The sequence below is a fragment of the Zophobas morio genome, unplaced genomic scaffold (assembly GCF_036711695.1).
Source record: "Zophobas morio isolate AGI-343-1 ecotype UQ-CSIRO unplaced genomic scaffold, CSIRO_AGI_Zmor_V1 ptg000044l, whole genome shotgun sequence".
NCBI classification, from domain to species: Eukaryota; Metazoa; Arthropoda; class Insecta; order Coleoptera; family Tenebrionidae; genus Zophobas; species Zophobas morio.
In genome coordinates, this window is record NW_026972149.1 from 7931531 (window position 1) to 7952417 (window position 20887).

General features: G+C 35.4%; 2 protein-coding genes and 1 long non-coding RNA gene across 4 annotated transcripts; all 3 read left to right on the forward strand.

Annotated features, from left to right (window-relative positions):
* The first annotated feature begins 1096 nt into the window (after positions 1-1096).
* On the forward strand, positions 1097-8274 carry LOC135141251 (cullin-associated NEDD8-dissociated protein 1). Of its 2 annotated transcripts, none has more exons than XM_064072178.1 (15): positions 1097-1175; positions 1893-1977; positions 2030-2199; positions 2245-2458; positions 2515-2807; positions 2858-3020; positions 3070-3325; positions 5209-5996; positions 6048-6348; positions 6396-6708; positions 6759-7215; positions 7271-7459; positions 7506-7749; positions 7796-7942; positions 7990-8274. In XM_064072178.1, exons 2-15 carry the CDS (start codon positions 1936-1938, stop codon positions 8118-8120), a joined length of 3708 nt encoding a protein of 1235 aa, XP_063928248.1. In that variant the 5' UTR covers positions 1097-1175; positions 1893-1935; the 3' UTR covers positions 8121-8274. The 2 variants fall into 2 exon arrangements, with proteins under 2 accessions (XP_063928248.1, XP_063928249.1); XM_064072179.1 differs by lacking the exon at positions 1097-1175 and adding an exon at positions 1375-1720.
* A 149-nt stretch (positions 8275-8423) lies between these two features.
* On the forward strand, positions 8424-10578 carry LOC135141252 (uncharacterized). The gene is made up of 3 exons (XR_010282363.1): positions 8424-8623; positions 10089-10163; positions 10217-10578. It is a non-coding gene; the product is annotated as an uncharacterized LOC135141252 (long non-coding RNA).
* An 89-nt stretch (positions 10579-10667) lies between these two features.
* On the forward strand, positions 10668-20773 carry LOC135141414 (alpha/beta hydrolase domain-containing protein 17B). The gene is made up of 3 exons (XM_064072486.1): positions 10668-11440; positions 12949-13081; positions 19043-20773. Exons 1-3 carry the CDS (start codon positions 10797-10799, stop codon positions 19124-19126), a joined length of 861 nt encoding a protein of 286 aa, XP_063928556.1. The 5' UTR covers positions 10668-10796; the 3' UTR covers positions 19127-20773.
* Positions 20774-20887: the final 114 nt, after the last annotated feature.

The following is a 20887-nucleotide window of genomic DNA, read 5'->3' on the forward strand; positions in this document are numbered from 1 at the left end:
AGAGATAGAGAGAGAATTATTCATGTTAAATATGACACAGATGAGACTGTGTTTCACCACAAGAGGGTGATAATTTGTTGCATTATCCACACTAGAGTAATTTACAACATTCTTAAAACAAATATAAAGCCAAATTTGTAAAATAATTACGTTTTACAATGTAGAGTATGCAACCAGCAATACACAATAATTAAAAATAACTTGCCACACCACTGCAAAGCAGTGGCGGCTCTTAAAGGACCACAAAGTGTCTCTTTAAGTCACTCTTACATTACGAGCTACATACTCAATCAAAATAAAAAACCCACCCTTAATTAAGAAATCAATTTTTTAAATTTGCAATTTTCCCGCTTCGCGAATTGCCTACGTGACAAATCTCAATCCTCAAAAAAATCAAGTGAGTACAAGGGACGCGGTGGCCGCCATATTGGCCTTTTCGAGAAGCGAAGCTGCGCAGAGCGTCTGTGGATTTTTTCTTCTTGAAAAATCTTCATCAAAGTGCGTCAAAACTACCCAAAACCGATAGAATCACTCAGGTGAGATGCTAATTAACATTTTCCATAAAAAATTTTCACCCAACGACTTCGATTTTACGAAAATCGACTCGCCGCCACCGGCGCGTCCCCCACATGAAAAAAAGTTTCAAAACCCACTTAAAACTCTCCCCATCATCGAAAACACCAACACGACATGCAGAAATCCGTATTTTCGACTCTTCAGGGATAACAATTTTTAATTTAGGATAAAAAAATCGACGCTTTACATTAGGTACCGAGGTGGCTGTGCAAACGTTCTAGAAGGGCAAATGGCGTCGGTAAAGTGAATTTTTTTTTTCAAAGTTTATTATTGTTTAGTGAGTCAGAATCGCCCGATTTGATTATCATGTCTGATTCGGAAGACGAGCAACAGAGAATTGAGGAGGCTGTCGAGAATGGCAGGGGGGTGGGAGCCTGGCTCTGGAACGGGGATGTTCCAGAGGGGGGCGACTTCCCCCTGGACATTTTTGACGATGAAGAGGAAGGGCCTCCGAAGGCGGAGGAGGGTGCCTCTACGGATGAGCAAAGCGGGATGGTGAGGGCTCTGGTAGGAGTATCCCCGGAGGTTATTCAAGAGGTTCGCTCGGGAGCTGGAGGTGTGAGGTTGGACGAACTCCAGGAGGCTCTCGAACGAATTGAGTAAGTACATGCTTACACTCTTGTTGCGCTGAGTTGTGTGCGCGAAGCTTCAATTTTCCAGCTTGTCAAATGTCAACACAGGGGGGCGCATGCGCAGGACTTAATTTTTTTGATATGAAAATTGTCCGTAATTGTTATTAATTCAGTATTAATTGTCGTACATGACTATTGGCGTTTTGTTGATGGTGATGGTTTTTTACTGAAGTTGTTATTTTTGTGGCTATTGACTCCGCGAGATTAACGCACGCCACTGTGTTCTGTCTCGCTCTCTCAGTTAAATATTTTTCAAAGAATTAAACTAAAAATAAAAATGCAAGAAGCGTTTTCGTGGTTGAGACAGTGCAGTCATTTCGAGAGTTAAAATTGTGCGTATGTCCGAAAAAATCTGTCAAATCATTTCGGCAAGTGTAAAAATAAATACGGTTGGCAGCCCGGCATCTGAAGTTGTCATTCACTGTGGTGGATAGATATATGCAATTGTATAATAAAATATCCAAAATTTTTGTTATTTGTGATTTTATTAGTGGTGTTAATGTGATTTTCTGGTTAGTTTCATCCCACTAGTGATAATTGTGATTTATGTATGCAAGAAATCTACGAAAAACAACATACAGGGCCACTTATTTACATTTCCATTACTATAACCTAAAAAAGCCACTTGCAATGCTCATATAAATCAAGATTCAATTAAATTTATTTAATATTTTTCTTGTAAAGAGTTGGCGAGATCGTGACCGACCTCGTAGACGGCGCTTCAGGCATGGCTAGCGTTTCGTACCAGATTGCCAATCTTCTTGAGAAGGTTTGTAAATACACAAAATTCTCACGAAAAAAGTACAAAAGCCCATTTCTAGATGCAATCATCTGACAAAGATTTTCGTTTTATGGCCACGAATGACTTGATGGCCGAATTACAAAAAGACAGCATTAAGTTAGATGATGATTCTGAGCGCAAAGTCGTTCGAATGTTACTTAAACTTCTAGAGGACAAAAACGGAGAAGTACAAAACCTGGCCGTGAAATGGTAAGTAAATAATAGTCGAAATCCCCCTTCAACACCGTCTTGTAGTCTTGGGCCGCTGGTCAATAAAGTTAAAGAGTTCCAAGTAGAGACCATTGTGGAAGCTCTTTGTACTAACATGGTTTCCGACAAGGAACAATTACGAGATATATCTAGTATTGGTCTGAAAACAGTAATTGCCGAATTACCGCAAGCTCCAGGAGGCCTATCAGGGAACATCTGCAAGCGAATCACCGGCAGGTTGAGCTCAGCAATCGAAAGAGTATTTTTCTCGAATTATCGTCTTTCGAATTTTCTTTTTTTTTTCTCTCGTTTTAGCAAGACGATGTCTCTGTGCAGCTGGAAGCTTTAGACATAGTTACTGACTTGTTATACCGTTTTGGAAACGTGTTGACCCCACATCACCAACAAATTATAAACGCTCTTTTACCTCAATTGTGTTCACAACGTCAAGCAGTGCGCAAACGCACCATCGCTGCCTGCAGTAACTTGGTTCTTTCATGTAACCAACAACTGTACAATCAACTCATCGAACACCTCTACAACGGGATGAGAACTGACACTAAAAATTCGCAAATAAGAACTTACGTACAGTGCGTGGCTGCAGTGTGGTAAGTGGAAAAAAATCGGGTTTAGCGAATTTTGACTACTGGAATTTTAGCCGCCAATCTGGCCATAAATTTGGAGAACACATTGAGAAGTTTGTTCCTTTAATTCAGATGTGGAGCAGTGTTGATGATGATGAGACTAGAGAGTTTTGTTTGCAAGCTTTCGAGAGCTTTATTAATAGGTGCCCTAAAGAAATCACATCAAGAATTAGTGCTGTAGGTATTTTGTTTCAAATTTTACAGTTGGACTTAGGTGACTTTACAGATCACCGAGTTGTGCCTGAATTACATGACTCACGATCCTAATTATAATTATGATGAAGATGGGGATGACAAGGCCATGGGGGCCTATGATGACGAGGAGGAAGAAGAGAACGATGAGTATAGCGATGATGACGACATGAGCTGGAAAGTTAGAAGAGCAGCTGCTAAATGTCTGGAATCTATTATTTGTACCCGACATGAATTATTAGCAGAGTTCTATAGAGTTTTGTCTCCAGTGCTGATCTCTCGTTTCAAAGGTAAGTCCAAAAAATCTGATGTTCATTCGTTTTTGTCAAGAATCACCCCAACTTTTCCCATTTTTATATTGCTGCTTTTTTTTTTTTTTGTTGGTCCTCTATAATTATTATGTCCCAAAACAAAAAGAAACTACAGTTTCTCACTTGAGAATATTAAAAAAAAATTAATTAGTAAACGTGATTGGACCATTTACAATACCAGATGTTTAAAAAAAAATTGGTTTAAATATGTTTTTTGGTTTATAAAAAATTAATGTTTCAATCTTGAATGATTTTGAAAAAAAAAGTTATTCGAATGTTGCATATTTTCTTCCAAAAACGGAGAAGTGCAAAACCTGGCCGTAAAATGGTAAGTAAATAACCCTTAAAAATCCCCTTCAATCCCAAAAGTCTTGTTGATTTACGTAACTAGTCAATTCAAATTAAAATTGTTTTTAAATGTGACAACAGAATTGCGAGCCTTTGTTGATTTTTTTCTCTTTTATTTTGATATCTTGTGCTCGAGTAATTCAGAAAATACTTATTTTATCGTATCTCCCGGGTCGTAACTGTCGTAATTGTCAACAACAGTTTGAAAGAAAAATTATTTAGGTAAGTTTTTTGTAACATGATTTGTCCAGAAGTGATTCGTTCAGTGATTACACTAGTTTACAAGGTTTTATATCCAAAGACAAAAATAGTTGAATCTAAAGGATTTGGGTTCGGGAAATTGAAATCTGAAAGCAGAAAAAATCCATCATGTCAGGTTTTTGAGATATTTATATAAACATACCCCGTATTTCTTTTCTTTTATACAAGTCTTGTAATTTTTTTATTTTTAAATATATATGAATATATAGTTCTTTGAGCAAATGTGTATCATTTTAAAAGATCATTTACGTAAATAAATAACATGAGTCAATTTTTCAAGCTACTAGATTGTCATCAATGTTGATTTAAAATTTTTCAAGTATTGATTTTAGAATAAGTGGTTCCTTTTGATTTTTCTAGGGGAAATGATAATAAAAATGTGAGGTTGGCCTCACAAAGATTTTTTAAAATGATACAAATTTGCTCAAAGAAATACAGGTTTATCTTTAAGAATAAGGAAGTTACAGGGGTTGTATCAAATAAAAGCAACACCCAGTATATATTATAAACATTATGAGTGAAAATTAAAAATGATTAACACTAGCGTTTCTTTTATTGGCAGTACTGTCAGTTTCCCTTATAATAGACCAACAGTAACACATTTTCGTCCCAAAAACCTTGATACGTTCTTTTTAAACATATTTGAACAGGTCTTCCCGCTTTAAGTACTATAATTTTACCACAAACGTAACAAAACTGATTTGCACTTACTTTGCACGATTTCGAAGACATTTTTTATGCGACAATGGTGCATTAACATGAATCAGTTTAACACTAACGTGAAGGTAAAGCAAAGTTCATTATTTTGGATTTATGAAAAAACCTGACGTGATAGGAATTATCCGTTTTTGGATTTGTTACCAGTAAGTAATTTAGAAGTAGAAAATATTTTTTTTATTTTTGGATATGAAAAAAACTTTAAATTTGTAAACTAGTGTTATTGTTAATGGTAAATAGTCAGTAGCACATAGTCGAACATTTATGGTATTTGAAGACATTTTTATTTTTCCACCGAATTATCGATGATTGAAAAACTCAATGCCACAAGATACCAAATAAAAAAAACCACTAAAAAGGACTGGTTTGAAACGCAAACTCTTACCTAGCTTTTTTTTGATTAATTAAATTTATATTTAGCGTTAGCTGTATAAAAAAAAACAAGTCATAGTTCGCTACAACAAACAAATCACAAGCTTGACATAGTTCTTAAAATATTTTTGCACTTGTAAAAATAAACTCTTTGCTCTCTTCAGAGAGAGAAGAAAACGTGAAATCCGACATTTTCCGCGCCTACATTGCGTTGCTTCGTCAAACGAAAGCAACTATGAACGTGAACATAGACCCGAATTCCATGGAACAGGAAGAAATGCCCATCTACCTCCTCCAGCAGCAAGTTCCAATAATAGTGCGAGGAGTCCAGACCCAAATGAAAGAAAAAAGCGTGAAAACCAGGCAAGACTGTTTCCAACTCCTCAAGGAATTATGTCACGTGCTACCTGGCGCTTTAACCAATCATATCGGCGACCTCATGCCCGGTATTTTGTTTTCGCTGAGCGAAAAGAACGGTAGCAGCAATATGAAAATCGACGGATTGTCGTTCATATTCTGTCTGTTAACGTCACATCCACCGGAAGTTTTTCATCCACACATTAACATTATTTTGCCTCCTGTGATTAACAATGTTGGAGATAGTTTTTATAAAATTACTGCAGAGGCTCTCAGTGTGCTAAAAGAGCTGGTGAAGGTCATCAGACCGTTGAACCAAGAACTGAATTTTGATTTCACGCCGTTCGTGAAAGATATCTATATTTGTACTTTGATGAGATTGAAAACTGCTGATATTGACCAAGAGGTTAAAGAAAAGGCGATTTCGACGATGGGACAAGTGATTTGTAATTTGGGAGATCACTTAGGGAGCGAATTGCCGTTTTGTCTTCCTTTGTTTCTGGATAGATTAAGGAACGAGATTACGAGATTGACGACAGTGAAAGCTTTGACAAAAATTGCTGGGTCGCCTTTAGGGATTGAATTACCCATCTTGGTAACTTTTTTCTTTGATTCTGGAAGCAAAAATTTACGTGTTTGTGTTTAGGATGAAGCTATTCCGATCTTGGGGTTGTTCCTGAGAAAGAACCAAAGAGCTTTGAAGCTGAGTACTTTGCAACTACTTGACTGCTTGATAAAGAATTACCACGTCTATATGTATGTGGAGCTTTTGCAGCACGTCATTGTTGAAGTACCGCCGCTACTCGACGAGTCTGACTTACATATAGCTCAATATACTCTGGTTATATTGAAATCAATCGCAGAGTACCACCCTCGTGCTCTTCAAGATCTTCCAAACAATATTTTCCCACAGATTTTGGTTTTGGTTAAGTCCCCACTTTTGCAAGGTACGTTTTTTTTTATTGTGTTTCAGCCTCGTGAGTTCTATTTGTAGGATCTGCCCTCAATTCGATGCTGGACTTCTTCAAGACCCTTGTCCAGTGCAATCTGCCAGGATTGTCTTACAACGATTTACTACAATTCTTGATTCAACCAATCACCGTCAGTCAGGGTGCAGGAGCCGGTGACGTACCAATCCACAAACAAGCTTACTATTCCTTAGCCAAATGCGTAGCTGCCATTACAGTAACTATGCAACACCAAGCTTTACAAATCGTGCCCCAGTTCATCAACGAAATCCCGACTGCTCGTCACGATTCGCAGAAGATCTTCACTTTGCTCGTCGTCGGCGAAATAGGCCGCGAAATGTAAACATCACACACTTACAAAAACATCAATAATCATAGCGACTTTGCAGAGACCTGACTAGTTTCGAGAACCTCGAACAAATCATCTCTGAAGCGTTCTTCTCCGTTTCAGAAGAAGTAAAGTCGGCAGCTAGCTATGCCCTTGGTAGTATCGCCATCGGTAACTTACAACAGTATCTTCCATTTATATTGACTGAGGACGAGCATGAGCCTAGACGACAATATCTGCTTCTCCATTCGCTCAAAGAGGTGATAGTTTGCTTATCATCATCTCCTGAGGGTATCCAACAGCTGTTGCCTTTTGTTCCTGCTATCTGGGATACCTTGTATCGACACTGCGAGAGCCAGGAGGAGGGTACACGTAACGTAGTTTCAGAGTGTTTGGGAAAATTGACCCTGATCGATCCCACTCATCTCCTGCCGAAACTGCAAGAATCACTAGGTTCTAGCTCGCCGTTAATGCGTACTACGATCGTCACGGCGATCAAATTCACAATTTCTGATCAGGTTTGTAGAATTGTAGAAAACCGTAAGATTGCGGTAATCAATCTTTTTGTTGTAGCCGGTTTCTATCGACCCGCTGTTGCGTCAATGCATTGGTGAGTTTTTAAATGCGATGCAAGATAGTGACTTGAACGTCCGAAGAGTTGCTCTGGTTGCATTCAATTCGGCCGCTCATAACAAGCCATCTTTGATTAGAGATTTACTTGATACCGTGTTACCCCAGTTGTACGCGGAAACTAATATTAAGGTAGTTGTCGTTTAAGCTAAGTTAGTCACTAATTGCTGGATTTTAGCGAGAATTGATTCGCGAAGTGGAGATGGGTCCATTTAAGCATACTGTTGACGATGGTCTGGACTTGCGCAAAGCCGCATTTGAATGCATGTACACGTTGCTGGATTCGTGTTTGGATAGAATTAATATATTCGAGTTTATTAATCATGTGGAACTAGGCCTTAAGGATCATTATGACATTAAGATGTTAACCTACCTAATGGTATCTAGATTAGCTCAAATATGTCCCGGTGCTGTTCTCCAAAGTAAGTAATCACGTATAAAGTGACTTAAGTCTGATGGGTTCCGTAGGTCTAGATAGACTTGTGGAGCCTTTGAAAAGTACATGTACTATGAAAGTCAAAGCTAATTCTGTGAAACAAGAGTATGAGAAACAAGACGAACTGAAAAGAAGTGCCCTGAGGGCTGTTGTCGCATTGTTAAGCATTCCCGATGCTGGTAAGTCGTTTCGCGGGTGTTTAATTTTTCTAAGACTTATGTTTCAGATAAAAATCAACATCTGAATGAATTCGTCACCATTATCAAGACCTCTCCTGAGTTAGCGCAGATATTTGATTCAATCCAGAAAGATTCTAGCAGCAATATCAATGATTTCTTCTTGATGGATCAAAGTTAAATTTTTTGTATTTTTCTGGTTTAGTTCTTTTGTATTTTTGTTTCGTTTTGTTTCCTATTCATTTCATTTCGTTTTGTTTCATTATTCATAATGTTTCTTACTTTGTCAGATGTACCTTTTCTGGATCTGAGTTAATAAAGCTGTGTTTCAAGAAGGACATGGTTTCCTTTAGTGATTACGATTTTAATGATAAATTACAAATTATTTTACAAAGAAATGGTAAAAAATGGTTAAATTTTGGTTTGTTTCGTGACTGTTGCAGATTTTTTAATGGAAATTTTTACAGGTTTGTTTTAAGTAACTTATACCTAAACAGAATGCTAAACTTGAGATATCTGCTTCATGACTAATGAATTATTAGCAATTGAATCTACCAAGACGGTCATTTGATTGCAGAACGTTTTATTAAGCGGTTGTTGCTTTATTTTTGGTTGTAAAAGTGCCAGTGTTTGAAATGGGTATTATATACAGCGTCATCAAGCGATTCTGGACCACTAATAATGGCAAGTAGTGTATTATAAGCAGTCTAGACGACAATAGTATTAAAGACTTACAAATTTTCGAACTTTTCTGCTTTCATCATTTATTTGATACAAGTTTTTAGCATTTTCCGTAATTTGGAACTCAAACCAATGAGATACTTTTAAAGTGATTGCTTTTTAAAACCTATCTATTTTCACTTGATACTGTTGTCACCTACGTATAAAACACTTTCAAAATCTTGTGCTAATATTTAAGAGATAACCGTCTTGTACTCTTTTTTTATTAGTCAACATATTGCCAAAGTAAATTATAAAACGCCGAAAAATGTATAAAGAAAATTATCGTAAAAGTATATAATAAAGCATGAAATATATGAGGCGTCTCAAATTTTGTTTTCCGGACTATAGCTCTCTTATATTTGATATTGATAATGAAATATGAATACACAAAAATAAAGCCAAATGTTTTATGGCAGTTTATAACTCGGTCCTGCAATCCTCCATTTTGTTAATGTTGGTGAAATGGTTTTTTATATTATTTTCACTTTTTTTGTTACGTTTATTGCATAGGTACACCACAGATGAGTTTATTTTAAAGTGTGAAGATATATTGGGAAAACAACTGTGTATCTATGTGTAAATAACGATTTATTTTTGTTATACTTTAGAATGTTTAATTGTACCATCTTAAGGTGACAATAAGTTTGTGATAATATTTAAAAAGTCGTACAGAGAATGACAAGTACTTTTATTTTTCTAGAAAAAAAATAGTAGCATTGTAATTAAAAACAGAAAATTAGGGCCATAACAGACTCTATGCATTTACTATTGTATACTAAATATGTCATTAAACTTAGTTTTAATTGTGTAACAATATTAAATTAATAAAGGAGCTGTTCTCTAGGAAATAAAATCTGAAAACGCCGTATCTCTGATCTACCCATCAATACAATCTTACGATTTATGAAATTACAATAATCGTTTCGTTGTTGCATACAAGTTTTTTTCTAAAAGTTGTCCAAAAGTATTATTAATTCGGTAAAATATCTAAAAGCGTAAACCTCTTTGACGTTTTTTAAGCACAGTATCCACAAAATTAGCTTTGGAATTCTGAAACTATTATAGTTTCAAGGACATGATGTAAGTATGTCGCAAGCAAAATATAACGAAAAATTGCAGTCTTAATCAGAATTTTAAATTTTTATTGTCGATGAAAAATTGCTTCTTTTTCGTGACACACAGTGTATTTTATGTTAAAGTATTAAAAATGTAATTACGTTAATAATATGTTGACATTCTTGAGTGTATATCTGTTTAAGTAATGTGAGTATGAGTAGTAAACAGAATTATCGTTATCACTAACAGGCAATGTGTTTTGAATACTTACTTAAATATCTTTCGTAATTATCTGAATTTTTTAAACCATGTTCCATTCTTAGAAAACGTTTATATCAAGATTAGTATCAGTATTATGTCATTTTTGTAGTTTCATGGTCTGACGACGACGACGACGAGGATATCATAATGGAATTTGAATCCTGCGACAGTTATTACTCTGATGGTACTCAGTTTTATTAATAAAAAGTTGAATAATACATTAAAATATTATTTTAGATGGTTATTCTGATGAGGAACGTCTAATGACGCCCTCTGCACCCAGAGAATCACCACTCGTGCATGGAAGAAGTCATTAAGAACATACTTTCTTTTAAAATATAATAGTATTTTTAGTTTTAATGTATCTAAATTTTTAATTTCGTGTTGAATATTCCTTTAAATTCACTGGTGGGTTATTATCTGGACCACGCTGTGATTGGCGAAGTTTTGGAAGTCACAATCACACAACTGTATTTTCATAAATAGGAGTATTGTTAGTTGCCTACTTATAAAAGTTTTAAAATGTGTGTAAAAATTCAATTTTTAATTTATTGTAGTATTTTATGGGTTGTAGTTGTGAATAAAATGGTTTAATATGACTCCTGTTGTTTTTTTGTGGTTTTTCGGGTGCGTTCTGTCAAATAGGTGTCAATTTTGACGTCACGTCTCTGTGCGGTTGTTGGTGGTTGTGGACATGCCTTTAAAATGGCGTTGTCAACAATGAGCACCTAGGTTTCTTAGATTAATTGCTGTATAAACAGTTATTATATTAGTTTTAAAAGTTAATTTAGTTTAGTTAGAGTTGTATTAATTAAAAATGAACGGTTTGAGTTTTAGTGAGTTGTGTTGTCTGTTTTGTTGTCCACCTTGCCCAAGCAGAATAGCAGCAAAATTGGCATTTTTACCCCCAGAACCAACTTACGAATTCGTCTCAGACGAGAATGGAAAGTGTAGTTTTACCCTGACGGATCGAGCAGAATGGCAATACTCAGAAAGAGAAAAAGAAAACGTCGAGGGATTTTACACTAGAACGAATCGAGGGAATAGAATTGCCTGTTTGTTCGTTAGATGTAGTAATACTGCCAGATTTACTATATTGTTTTCCCATGGAAACGCCGTCGATCTCGGACAAATGAGCAGTTTTTACCTAGGATTAGGCTCAAGAATTAACTGTAACATATTTAGTTATGATTACTCCGGTTACGGAGTCAGCGCCGGAAAGCCCTCTGAGAAGAACCTCTACGCCGACATCGACGCCGCGTGGCAGGCCCTTCGAACTCGGTACGGAATCAGCCCCGAAAACATCATCCTTTACGGCCAAAGTATCGGCACGGTCCCCACTGTGGACCTAGCAGCTCGATACGAAGTGGGGGCTGTCATTTTGCATTCGCCTCTAATGTCGGGTATGAGAGTTGCCTTCCCCAATACCAAGAGAACCTGGTTTTTTGATGCCTTTCCCAGGTAAACAATTTTCATTCATTGTGTGTGCTAACCTCAATTCCATCGACAGCTTTTTCCTCATTTCGTTTTTCCGCTTGATTCGGCGGAAATTAAAGCGCTAAACCAGCAGGACTAAGCTGCTGATACCGCTTTAATACCTGATGCTGATTAGCACTTTCAGACAAACACGTGTTTAACAAAAGCAATCAATAATTTGTTCTTTGTTGGATACTTGGTTGAATTATTCACCTAACCCTTAGTTAAACACACAAAGGATTAATCCATAACGCTGCGTTATTCAAAAGTGTCAATAAACCGCGATAACTCATCAATTTTTCAAACCCCCATGGTTTTTTCGTCGTTTCATCAGAAATTCCAGCTCGCCTCAATCAATTAACATTTTTGGCGCTTAATCAGAGTATTGAAATGTCGGCAATGTTCATATTGGCAGAAGTACGTGGCGAAATTTCCATATCGGCTAAGGTCGATTAAAACAATGAATACAAATCGCACTGTTTTGGTAATTAGAACCCTACGTATGTAATAAATATCAGAAAATGTAAGTCATGATCAAAGTCCATAATTGATCGTCGACGTGAAACCCACAGCGAAACCTCTTTTGGCCAACTTGTCAAACTTTTCGCCTCTTTAGAGGTCGATGAATCAGCTTACACAACCATGTATTGACATTTCTAGTTTATAACAACCATCGTCAAAGAAACAGCTTTTTTTAGATCGTAATCGATAATTTGCTCTCTCTTATCAGTATTTCCACCGATAGTACCTTATCCGGCACTCGAAACGTCTCGAAAGTCGCTCCTAATCGCCCCAGTTCAGAGTTCCGCAAGGGTCACTTGACGACCCTCTTCTATCCGTCGAGAAAAAAAAGGAAAGAAATTTAAATTCAGCTGAATTACACAACCGGAAATGGTTTTACGACTGTCGCAATCAACTTTTTTCGCCTAATCGAGCGAGCGTTTTTCACTTTCAGTTTGCCTATCGATTATCATACAATAGGCCAGTGGCTCCGACATTTATTTTTAAATATTGACGCGTTTCTGTTTCCAACGCACCGATAAGTAAAAGATTTGGTGTTTCCACGCGTTATTGATATGTAATCGTTATCGTAATTGGTGCCGTCTTGCAATTCTGCACCGTATAATTAGTAAATGGGACTTCCGCAGAATTCCGGCCTTTCGTTTTCCTTCCGGATAACGCGATAGATTTGACAACATCGCGCCGCCGGTCTATTTGCGTGCAATATTCTTTATATATATCTTTAGAAATATTTTTTGCAGTGGAATTCCGAAACATTAGTGGAGATATTTTTAATGGAGTTTAGCATCCCTGGTATCTTCTATTTTTAACAATCGCTTTGTTGCCATTTAATCTGTGTCAAGCATATTCTGATATTTATTTCCATTCGTTTCATTTATCACCCACTAGATAGATTTTTCATGTGGGTGCACGAACAGATAAATATTATCGTTACTACGAATATGAATTCTCAAAGATATTTTTTTTTTCAGTATTGATAAAGTTCCCAAAGTCATGTCGCCAACCTTAGTTATTCACGGTACTGAAGATGAAGTTATAGACTTTTCCCATGGGCTTACCATTTTCGAAAAGTGCCCAAGAGCTGTCGAGCCGTTGTGGGTTGAGGTAATTGTTTTTTAGAGAGTGATTTTATTAGGCCATGAGCGGCGACACCTTCAAAATGATAACTGTAGACACGACTTTGTGTACACAGCTGCAGTAATGTACACGACACGTCAAAATAAAATAAGTAGTTGTTCGCAATTATTTTTTAATTTGCGTGTCGTATCTGAATGATGAATGTGAGTCATTAGAGTCGAGATTGTGTTACGAAAAAAATACATTTCCATTTGAAATTACAACGCTAGTTTAATCTCGTGGACAAGCATAATTAAAAACTGATTGTTCAGTTTGTCGACTTATCGGCGCAAAAAAGACAATTATGGAAATTTCGTGTACAGGGAGAAGCAAAAACAGTTTTCCGTTGTGGCTGCGAATGTCGCAATTTTTATTAATAAAACCGCGTGCATATTAAATTTTATTTTGCAAAATAAATTGAGAAAATCGTGTCATTCGTTTCAAACGTTCCAAGAAACGAGCGCATAAATATGCATCGTAAAATTTAATTACGGATTGGCATTACGTCACTTTTGCCACAATCCCTGATTCTATTATTGATAAGGTTTATTAGCTTCGAGCTTTGGACAGCTTTATTGTTTGGAGCTTTAATTTGATCAAGTAGTTCCTACAGCAGAGAAGTTAGCGTAAGTCCGAAAATTATCCATAGTATTTTTTTTAATAATTAGAAATTTGGTGCTCATTATTACGTATTTTACAAAATATGCTCATTTTCCAGGTTTAAATTACCCAGAGAGCTGCAGAAGCGCGTACTAACAAAGCTAATGAACAAATATGAAATTTTAAGTTCAGATTAAGAATTAATTACGTCAGAAAATACGGATTTTTCACTCGTAGCGTCTGTCTCAGATGTTTTATAGGCAATATCGTGCTTCTTTGGGGAGATATTGAGCGTAAATAATCACATGAATTGCGCTGCCGCTTCCTGTTTCTAAATACTGACGCTACTTATTTTTAAAATCAGTTTGCACAATTTTTTAATGTTACGTGTTCGTCACAAAGGAACAGCAGTGCCAAATAATGTAAAAAAATTACGGCACAGCATAAACACAAGAAATTTAGTCTCTCAAGGGGCCAATTGTACGTTTTATTCCCAAAGGGCGTGTCATAGCTTCTAGAACATGGAAAAGTAGGTCCAGTTTCCATCAGTCACGAATATTGTTTACATGGTAAAACCCTAATCAAAGTTTGTTTGATCGTCCCTACCAGAACGTTTAAAGTGCTTCGAGCTGCAACGTTAATGATATTTCAGTATTATATATTTTTTTAAATCAATAAATCATTTCCTCAAAATTTTTAGGGATAGAGAAAATTTGGTTAGTGTTCTACCATGTACGCGTTATTCGTAACACACATCTAAAATTTGACAACAATCGGTACTTTTCGAGATCATGTGTTCAATAAAAATCGACACACACGACGAACGGAAACGGGAAATTATTTCATTATTTTTTTATGTATTTGTTTTAATATATTTATTATTTAAAGAATTATTTAATTCCATATCTTGGTCGTTGATTGGTGCAACTTTTTCGTTTCCATTGGTAGGTAATGGGTAGGTATCTCTTAATTATGATTGATTTTTAAGAAACATCATTTCCTGAACTAACAGTGTCCATGTTCTTGAGCATAGTGATCTAAATGATTTTTTTAGCAGTCTATTCTGCACAATATTCCATCTGATCTGTCATCGCTTTTTTAGAATAATTATCTTTTTTGTGTTTAACGATGGCACCATTTCTTTCTTTGTCCAACTCTTTCGAGGAATTTCTTGTTACAAATAAAGCAGAAACATAAGTATAGTGTACTTATCAAAACTAAAAGAATGTGCCAAAGTCAGTCTTATCTTGACAAGTACTAGCCCCGCCCACCCGCCCTTTATTTTCTTAGAGAGTAGGTGATTTGCCAAAATCACTCTTATCTTAGCACGTACTAACCCCGCCCACCCACCCTCTCTCTTTTTAGAAACTACGTCCTTTGCCAAAGTCACTTTTATCTTTGCAAGTATACAAAACTCATTTGACACACACCTTGTAAAACTTTTATGACCTAAGCAGCTTAAACCTTAAAATGGACCCAAACCGCAAGGATTATTACTGTCCATTGTTGCCATAATGGAGCTGTAAAGTTTTACTAGGTATATGTGAACTGAGTTAAGTTATACAATAGCCAATTTGACTTATAAGGGTACTTTGGCTTGAGCCGCTTAAGTAATAAAAGTTTTACAAGGTGGATGTCAAGTGAGTTTTGTGTACTTAGAAAGTACGTCCTTTCCCAAAATCAGTCTTATCTTGGCAAGTACTATCCCGCCCACCCGCCTTTTATTACTTCCTGAGCGTAAGCTAAGGAAGTATAGTCATCGAGTCCATCGGCCGAATTGCCACTTTCATATTTTTTCGAGGTGCCATGACGTATAAAGTACGAAAAAAGTGGTCTCCCGTTTCCGTCTGTCTGTCTGTCTGTCTGTCTGTGTGGTGTCTGTATCCATTTTTATTATTATTATTTCTTGTTACAAATAAAGCAGAAATATAAGTATAGTGTACTTATCAAAACTAAAAGAATGTGCCAAAATCAGTCTTTTCTTAGCAAGTACTGGCCCCGCCCACCCACCCTCTCTTTTCTTAGAGGGTATGTCATTTGCCAAAATCAGTTTTATCTTAGCAGATACTAGCCCCCGCCCTCAATTTTCTTAAAGAGTATATCATTTACCAATATCAGTCTTACTTTAGCAGGTACTAGCCCCGCCCACCCACATTCTCTTTTTTTAGAGAGTATGTCATTTACCAAAATCAGTTTTATCTTAGCAGGTAATGGCCCCGCCCACCCACCCTCTCTTTTCTTAGAGGCTATGTGATTTGCCAAAATCAGTTTTATCTTAGCAAGTACTATTTTCTCGACGTGTCATGACCTCTGGAGTACGAAAAAAGTGGTCTCCCGTTTCCATCTGTCTGTCTGTAGTAATCTCCGTAACTACTGAACCGATTGTTGTCAAATTTTGTATGTATATTAGGACTGTGGATGGTTAAATGCTAATTAAAATTTGGCTAATCATCCCCACCACCAATGGGATGACGTCATCTTCAAAATTTATAATCAAGTTTTTTTTTAGTTTTATAAAATAAGATACACTTGTGGTGTGTGAATCCGTGTCAAATTTTCATTCAGAATTTTTGAAAAAATCCAAACTGAATAACAATATTTTGCAATATAACTTTGAAAGTTCAAAACCGATTACTCTGAAATCTTGTAAATATTTTAAGGTTATCGTGTTCGTGGTAAATCGTCAAGCAAAATTTATTAGTTTATACGCGCCCAAAAAATTTATGACGTCATATAAAAATTTTGCCGAATAAACACTATCCAAAATGTGTAAAAAATATACTTGTGATTTATCATTGTTTAAAAGTTTTTCAATTTCTTGTACAGGGTAAGTCAAAAATTAATGAATGAGTCATTCCGTTTCCCCAAAATTTGGGAATACAATATTTTTATCATTAGTATTACACTGCACCTATTCAAAGTGATGTAAGTGTATAATGTTGATGACGTCATCACAAAATTTTGTTAAGGAAAAACTTATTTGGAACGTATGTCCAGCACTGTTCTTTACATTTACTTTAACGTTACATACATATCCTTATTTTAATTTATAAGAGTTCTCATAAAAAAATTAAGTTCGCATAATCAAATTTTATAATTTTTCGAAAAAGCTGTGTTTGTTTTATTATTTTTTCAGGGGCGAGGGAAGTTCTGTCGAAATAACTTTCGACCAATTTTTTTCTTGCCATTTGGCAAAATCAGCCTTATCTTGACAAGTATTAGCCCCGCCCACCCGCCCTCTTATTTTCTTGGAGGGTTTGTCATTTGCCTGAATCAGTCTTATTTTTTGCTTGAAATTAAAATTTATCGATTCTCCTGTGTTAAAGAATTGTGACGAATTTATCGTGCTTTAAAAATTTTTATTTATTCATCCCTTTCGTAAAATTGATGACGTCATCACAAATATATTCAAAAAATCTTTATTGGAATTACACAGTAACATTGTACTACATTGTTGCCATCAAAATTAATATAATTAGTCCAAGGAAGATTCGATAACGTTATTTTAAAAACTACTTCAAGTGGGGGCGTTTTTTTTTATTTTTTTATCTTGTATTCGACAGATTTCATGTGTCCATGAGAAAATTAGCATGATCAAGACGTTTAAGGACTGATCCAAGGTTATATGTGTAAATATGTAGAGAACATTTTCTGTACCACCTTTTTACTTAGGAAGTATTGTAATCGAGTTCGTCGGCCGACTCTCTGCTTTTACATTTCCGTCCGTCTGTCATTCTATCATTTTTTTTTTATTGTAAAAGTTGAAAATCGAAAAAGTGGAAAATCGAAAAATTGCAGATCAAAAAACTGAAGAAACAAAAAATTAAAACATGGAAAAACTAAAAATCGAAAAAATTGGAAAACCCAAAAATAATAAAATAGAAAAATTATAGAATCTTTAGAAAAACTGTAACATTGAAAAATTGAAAAATTAAAAATAGAAAAATTGAAAAATGGAATAAATGAAAAAGTTAAAATCCAATAATTGAAGAATGGAAAAATTCCAAAGCTGTAAAATTAAAATTTAAAATAACATTGAAAAACCGAACAATTGAAACAGTAAAGAAAATAGTAAACCGAAACAAAAAATTCCAAATTGAAAGATTGTAGAAATGAAAAATTGAAGAACTGACAATTTGGAAAAATGAAAATTTAAAATTCGTGAACTTGCAAATCGAGAAATTGTGCAATCTAAAAACCGAAATATCCACAAGTTGGAAAATCAAAAAATTGAGAAATTTAAAAATAGAAGAAACAAAAAATGGAACATTGAAAAACTGCAGATCGAAAAATTGAGGAAACAAAATATTTTAAAAACTGAAGTTGAAAAAATAAAAAATTATAAAATCGGAACGTTGAAAAATCGAAAAATTGGAAAAATAAAGTAAATAAAAACCTAAACGAAAAATTGCTATTGGAAAATTATGAAGAAATGAAAAATTAAAAATTGAAAAATTCGAAAGTTGGAAAATTGAAAACCGGAAAATTTAAACTTGAAAACTCTGAAAACTAAAGAAGCAAAAAATGAAAAATTGAAGAATCAAAAAATTCAAGTCAAAAAAGCTGCAGGATTGTTATTTACGCCATTGGTTTTAACTTTGTAGACGTTATCTTCTCAGAAAACGAAAAACGCATTTTTTTTTATTTTTTCAAATAAACGGGAAGTTCTGTCGAAATAACTTTCGCCCATTTTTTCTCTATTTTTCGTATGATTAGAAAAGAAGTGAGTTGTGGGATCATCACATGCGTTGAACATACTACTCTTATTGTTAAATATTTCTAGAGACTTTAAAGAATCCAGAAGTGTGTTGAATTTAAAATTCTACCAAATCGCAGATTAGCCACTCGTTTTTTGAACTCTGTTCAAGGTCTTACCTCTCTTATTTGTCCATATTTGATTAAAATCTCTTCAGATTTAACTCGACTTAATATTTCGAGTTCTCGAAAAGGTTTTTGTAGCTTTAGTCATAAAGTTACGTCGTTTTCATATCCGTGCTTTGAAATTTTTTCGCAACTCCAAAAATTTGGTTGACATGCATGAAACGAGGTTTTTCTATTTAGTGGTAGCTTACTCCGATAACGGTTTTTTTTTACTGACTTTATGGCCGGATTTAATAACCAGATCTTTAGAATATTTACAAATATGAATGGAGCTTAACGTTTTAACTCTGATATCCGTCCTGATCCCCATTGGTCTCTATTTATTGTTATGGAGGAAAGGGCGCAGTTGACAATTATAATTTTTCATCTACAGGGTGAGTTAATAAAAAATGAAATTTTCTGGTAATTCGTTGAAGGTGTCTGCTGCTCAACTTGACCTGGTTGTTGTTTTATGTGTGCTGGTTCCAGGGCGCAGGCCACAACGACGTGGAGTTATATAATGTGTACCTGGAAAGACTTAAACAATTCGTAAATGTTGAGTTAATCAACTGACAGCTGCTGGGCACGGACGATTGCACATTTAGTTCCGGAACCTCAAGTTCGGTGGAGGAAAAGTTGCTCTAGCCCGGGGCAGCGGACTTGGTGTCCCGCCAGTCCGCTACGCCTCTGTACTGCCCTTCACCACACCTCGCCCTGCGCGCGCTTTCGGGCATTCTGGCTCGTGCCGAACGCCAGTGCAACAGCGCCCGCAGTTCGCCACATTCCCGCCAAGTGGCAGTGGCGCCACCGTCGAAAGCGCATTCTCTGCCAGCTTGCAACAGTGTGCCACCAGTATGCCTTACTGCATGCCGCTGTATGGTTCTCGAAACTACTTGCTAGCACTAGTGTACATACGATGTGGACTTTTATTAAATAATCGGACAATCTTTCAAGTGATGCAATATTAAATGTAGTACCCATCAACGTAACTCTCAGTGTAATTTACAGTGTGGACTCTCAACTATCGATCGGTTATGATGATGATGAAGATGATGATTAAATTCAAGTGTTTCATTTGGTGCATTGGGCTAATGTTAATATTCCTTTACTATTGATTTTTATGTGACTGGATGCTCGAATTTTTCAATAATATACAGATGTCCACCAAACATACGGAGGAGCGTTACCAACTGTACAAACTCAATTTTTTTTAATATTAAAAAAATACCCTGTCAGGGCTAGGGCATAATTTTCGTCTCTTAAGATGTTTTAAAGTTGCATTTTGTCAAACACACTTACGGTTTGATCTGAGGTGTACAAGTTGTTCAGCTGTTTTGTGGACATGGTGTATTTTATTATTTGCCTTTTATGTTCAGTAAAATAATACCCATGAGTGAGTATAGGTGGGCTAGTTGACATATGTGGGGTACTCTACTAGCCCACGAACATTATTTTATTGAAGCATAAAGTAATTAAGTAATTTTTAATACATTTTATTAATATGGTAAATCATTTTCTAAGTACCATATTAGGACTGTTTTATGTAACAGATTCATTACGGGACGTCGATTTTCGCTTAAAAGGAGCTTTAACTTATTAAACTAGCACAAGAATGAAACACAATTTGAGTCCCGGCTGTTACATAAAACACTCCATTATGTGAATATAGGCAATTTTTTATAGAGAAATACATGCATTATTATGATTATTTAAATTATTAGTTTTTTTTTGTGATTTTTTTTTGTGAAATTGAGTAATATTTGATACATATCATTTTAAATTAATTTTGCATTTACTATAAACATAGAACTATGTAAGATAACTTTATTTTTTAAGTTTTGTATTTGTTCTGTTTAGGAATCTTCAAAATTTTACCTGAGTTGTTAAATTGTCCCCAAACATCTTTGCAACTTTTCATTTCCAAAAAATTTAAAATAAATATATGAAAACAGTATTTATACATTATTTTTTGTTTCATTTATGTAATTTACGAACACCTGACTGAACCTCGACTTTATTTTTCAATTAATATTATTTACCAGACAATAACTTGTACTGTTGAAACACTGAACAACCTATTCATAATAAATAGTTTTAATTATTTCTAGACACGTTGGCGGCCAAAGCTCAAATTATGTAAAAGGCGACTGACGTGTTAACTGCTGAACCATGTTTTCTCATTTTTATAAACAAATGGTTAATAAAAAGATACCAATTTGACCCTTGTACTTTATTCAATATGTATAGATAAAGACGATTCAAATAAAAAGTAACCCGCGTTAAGTAATTACGGGTCCCAACAGTACCGCCATCAATCGAACTAGAAAGTCACTA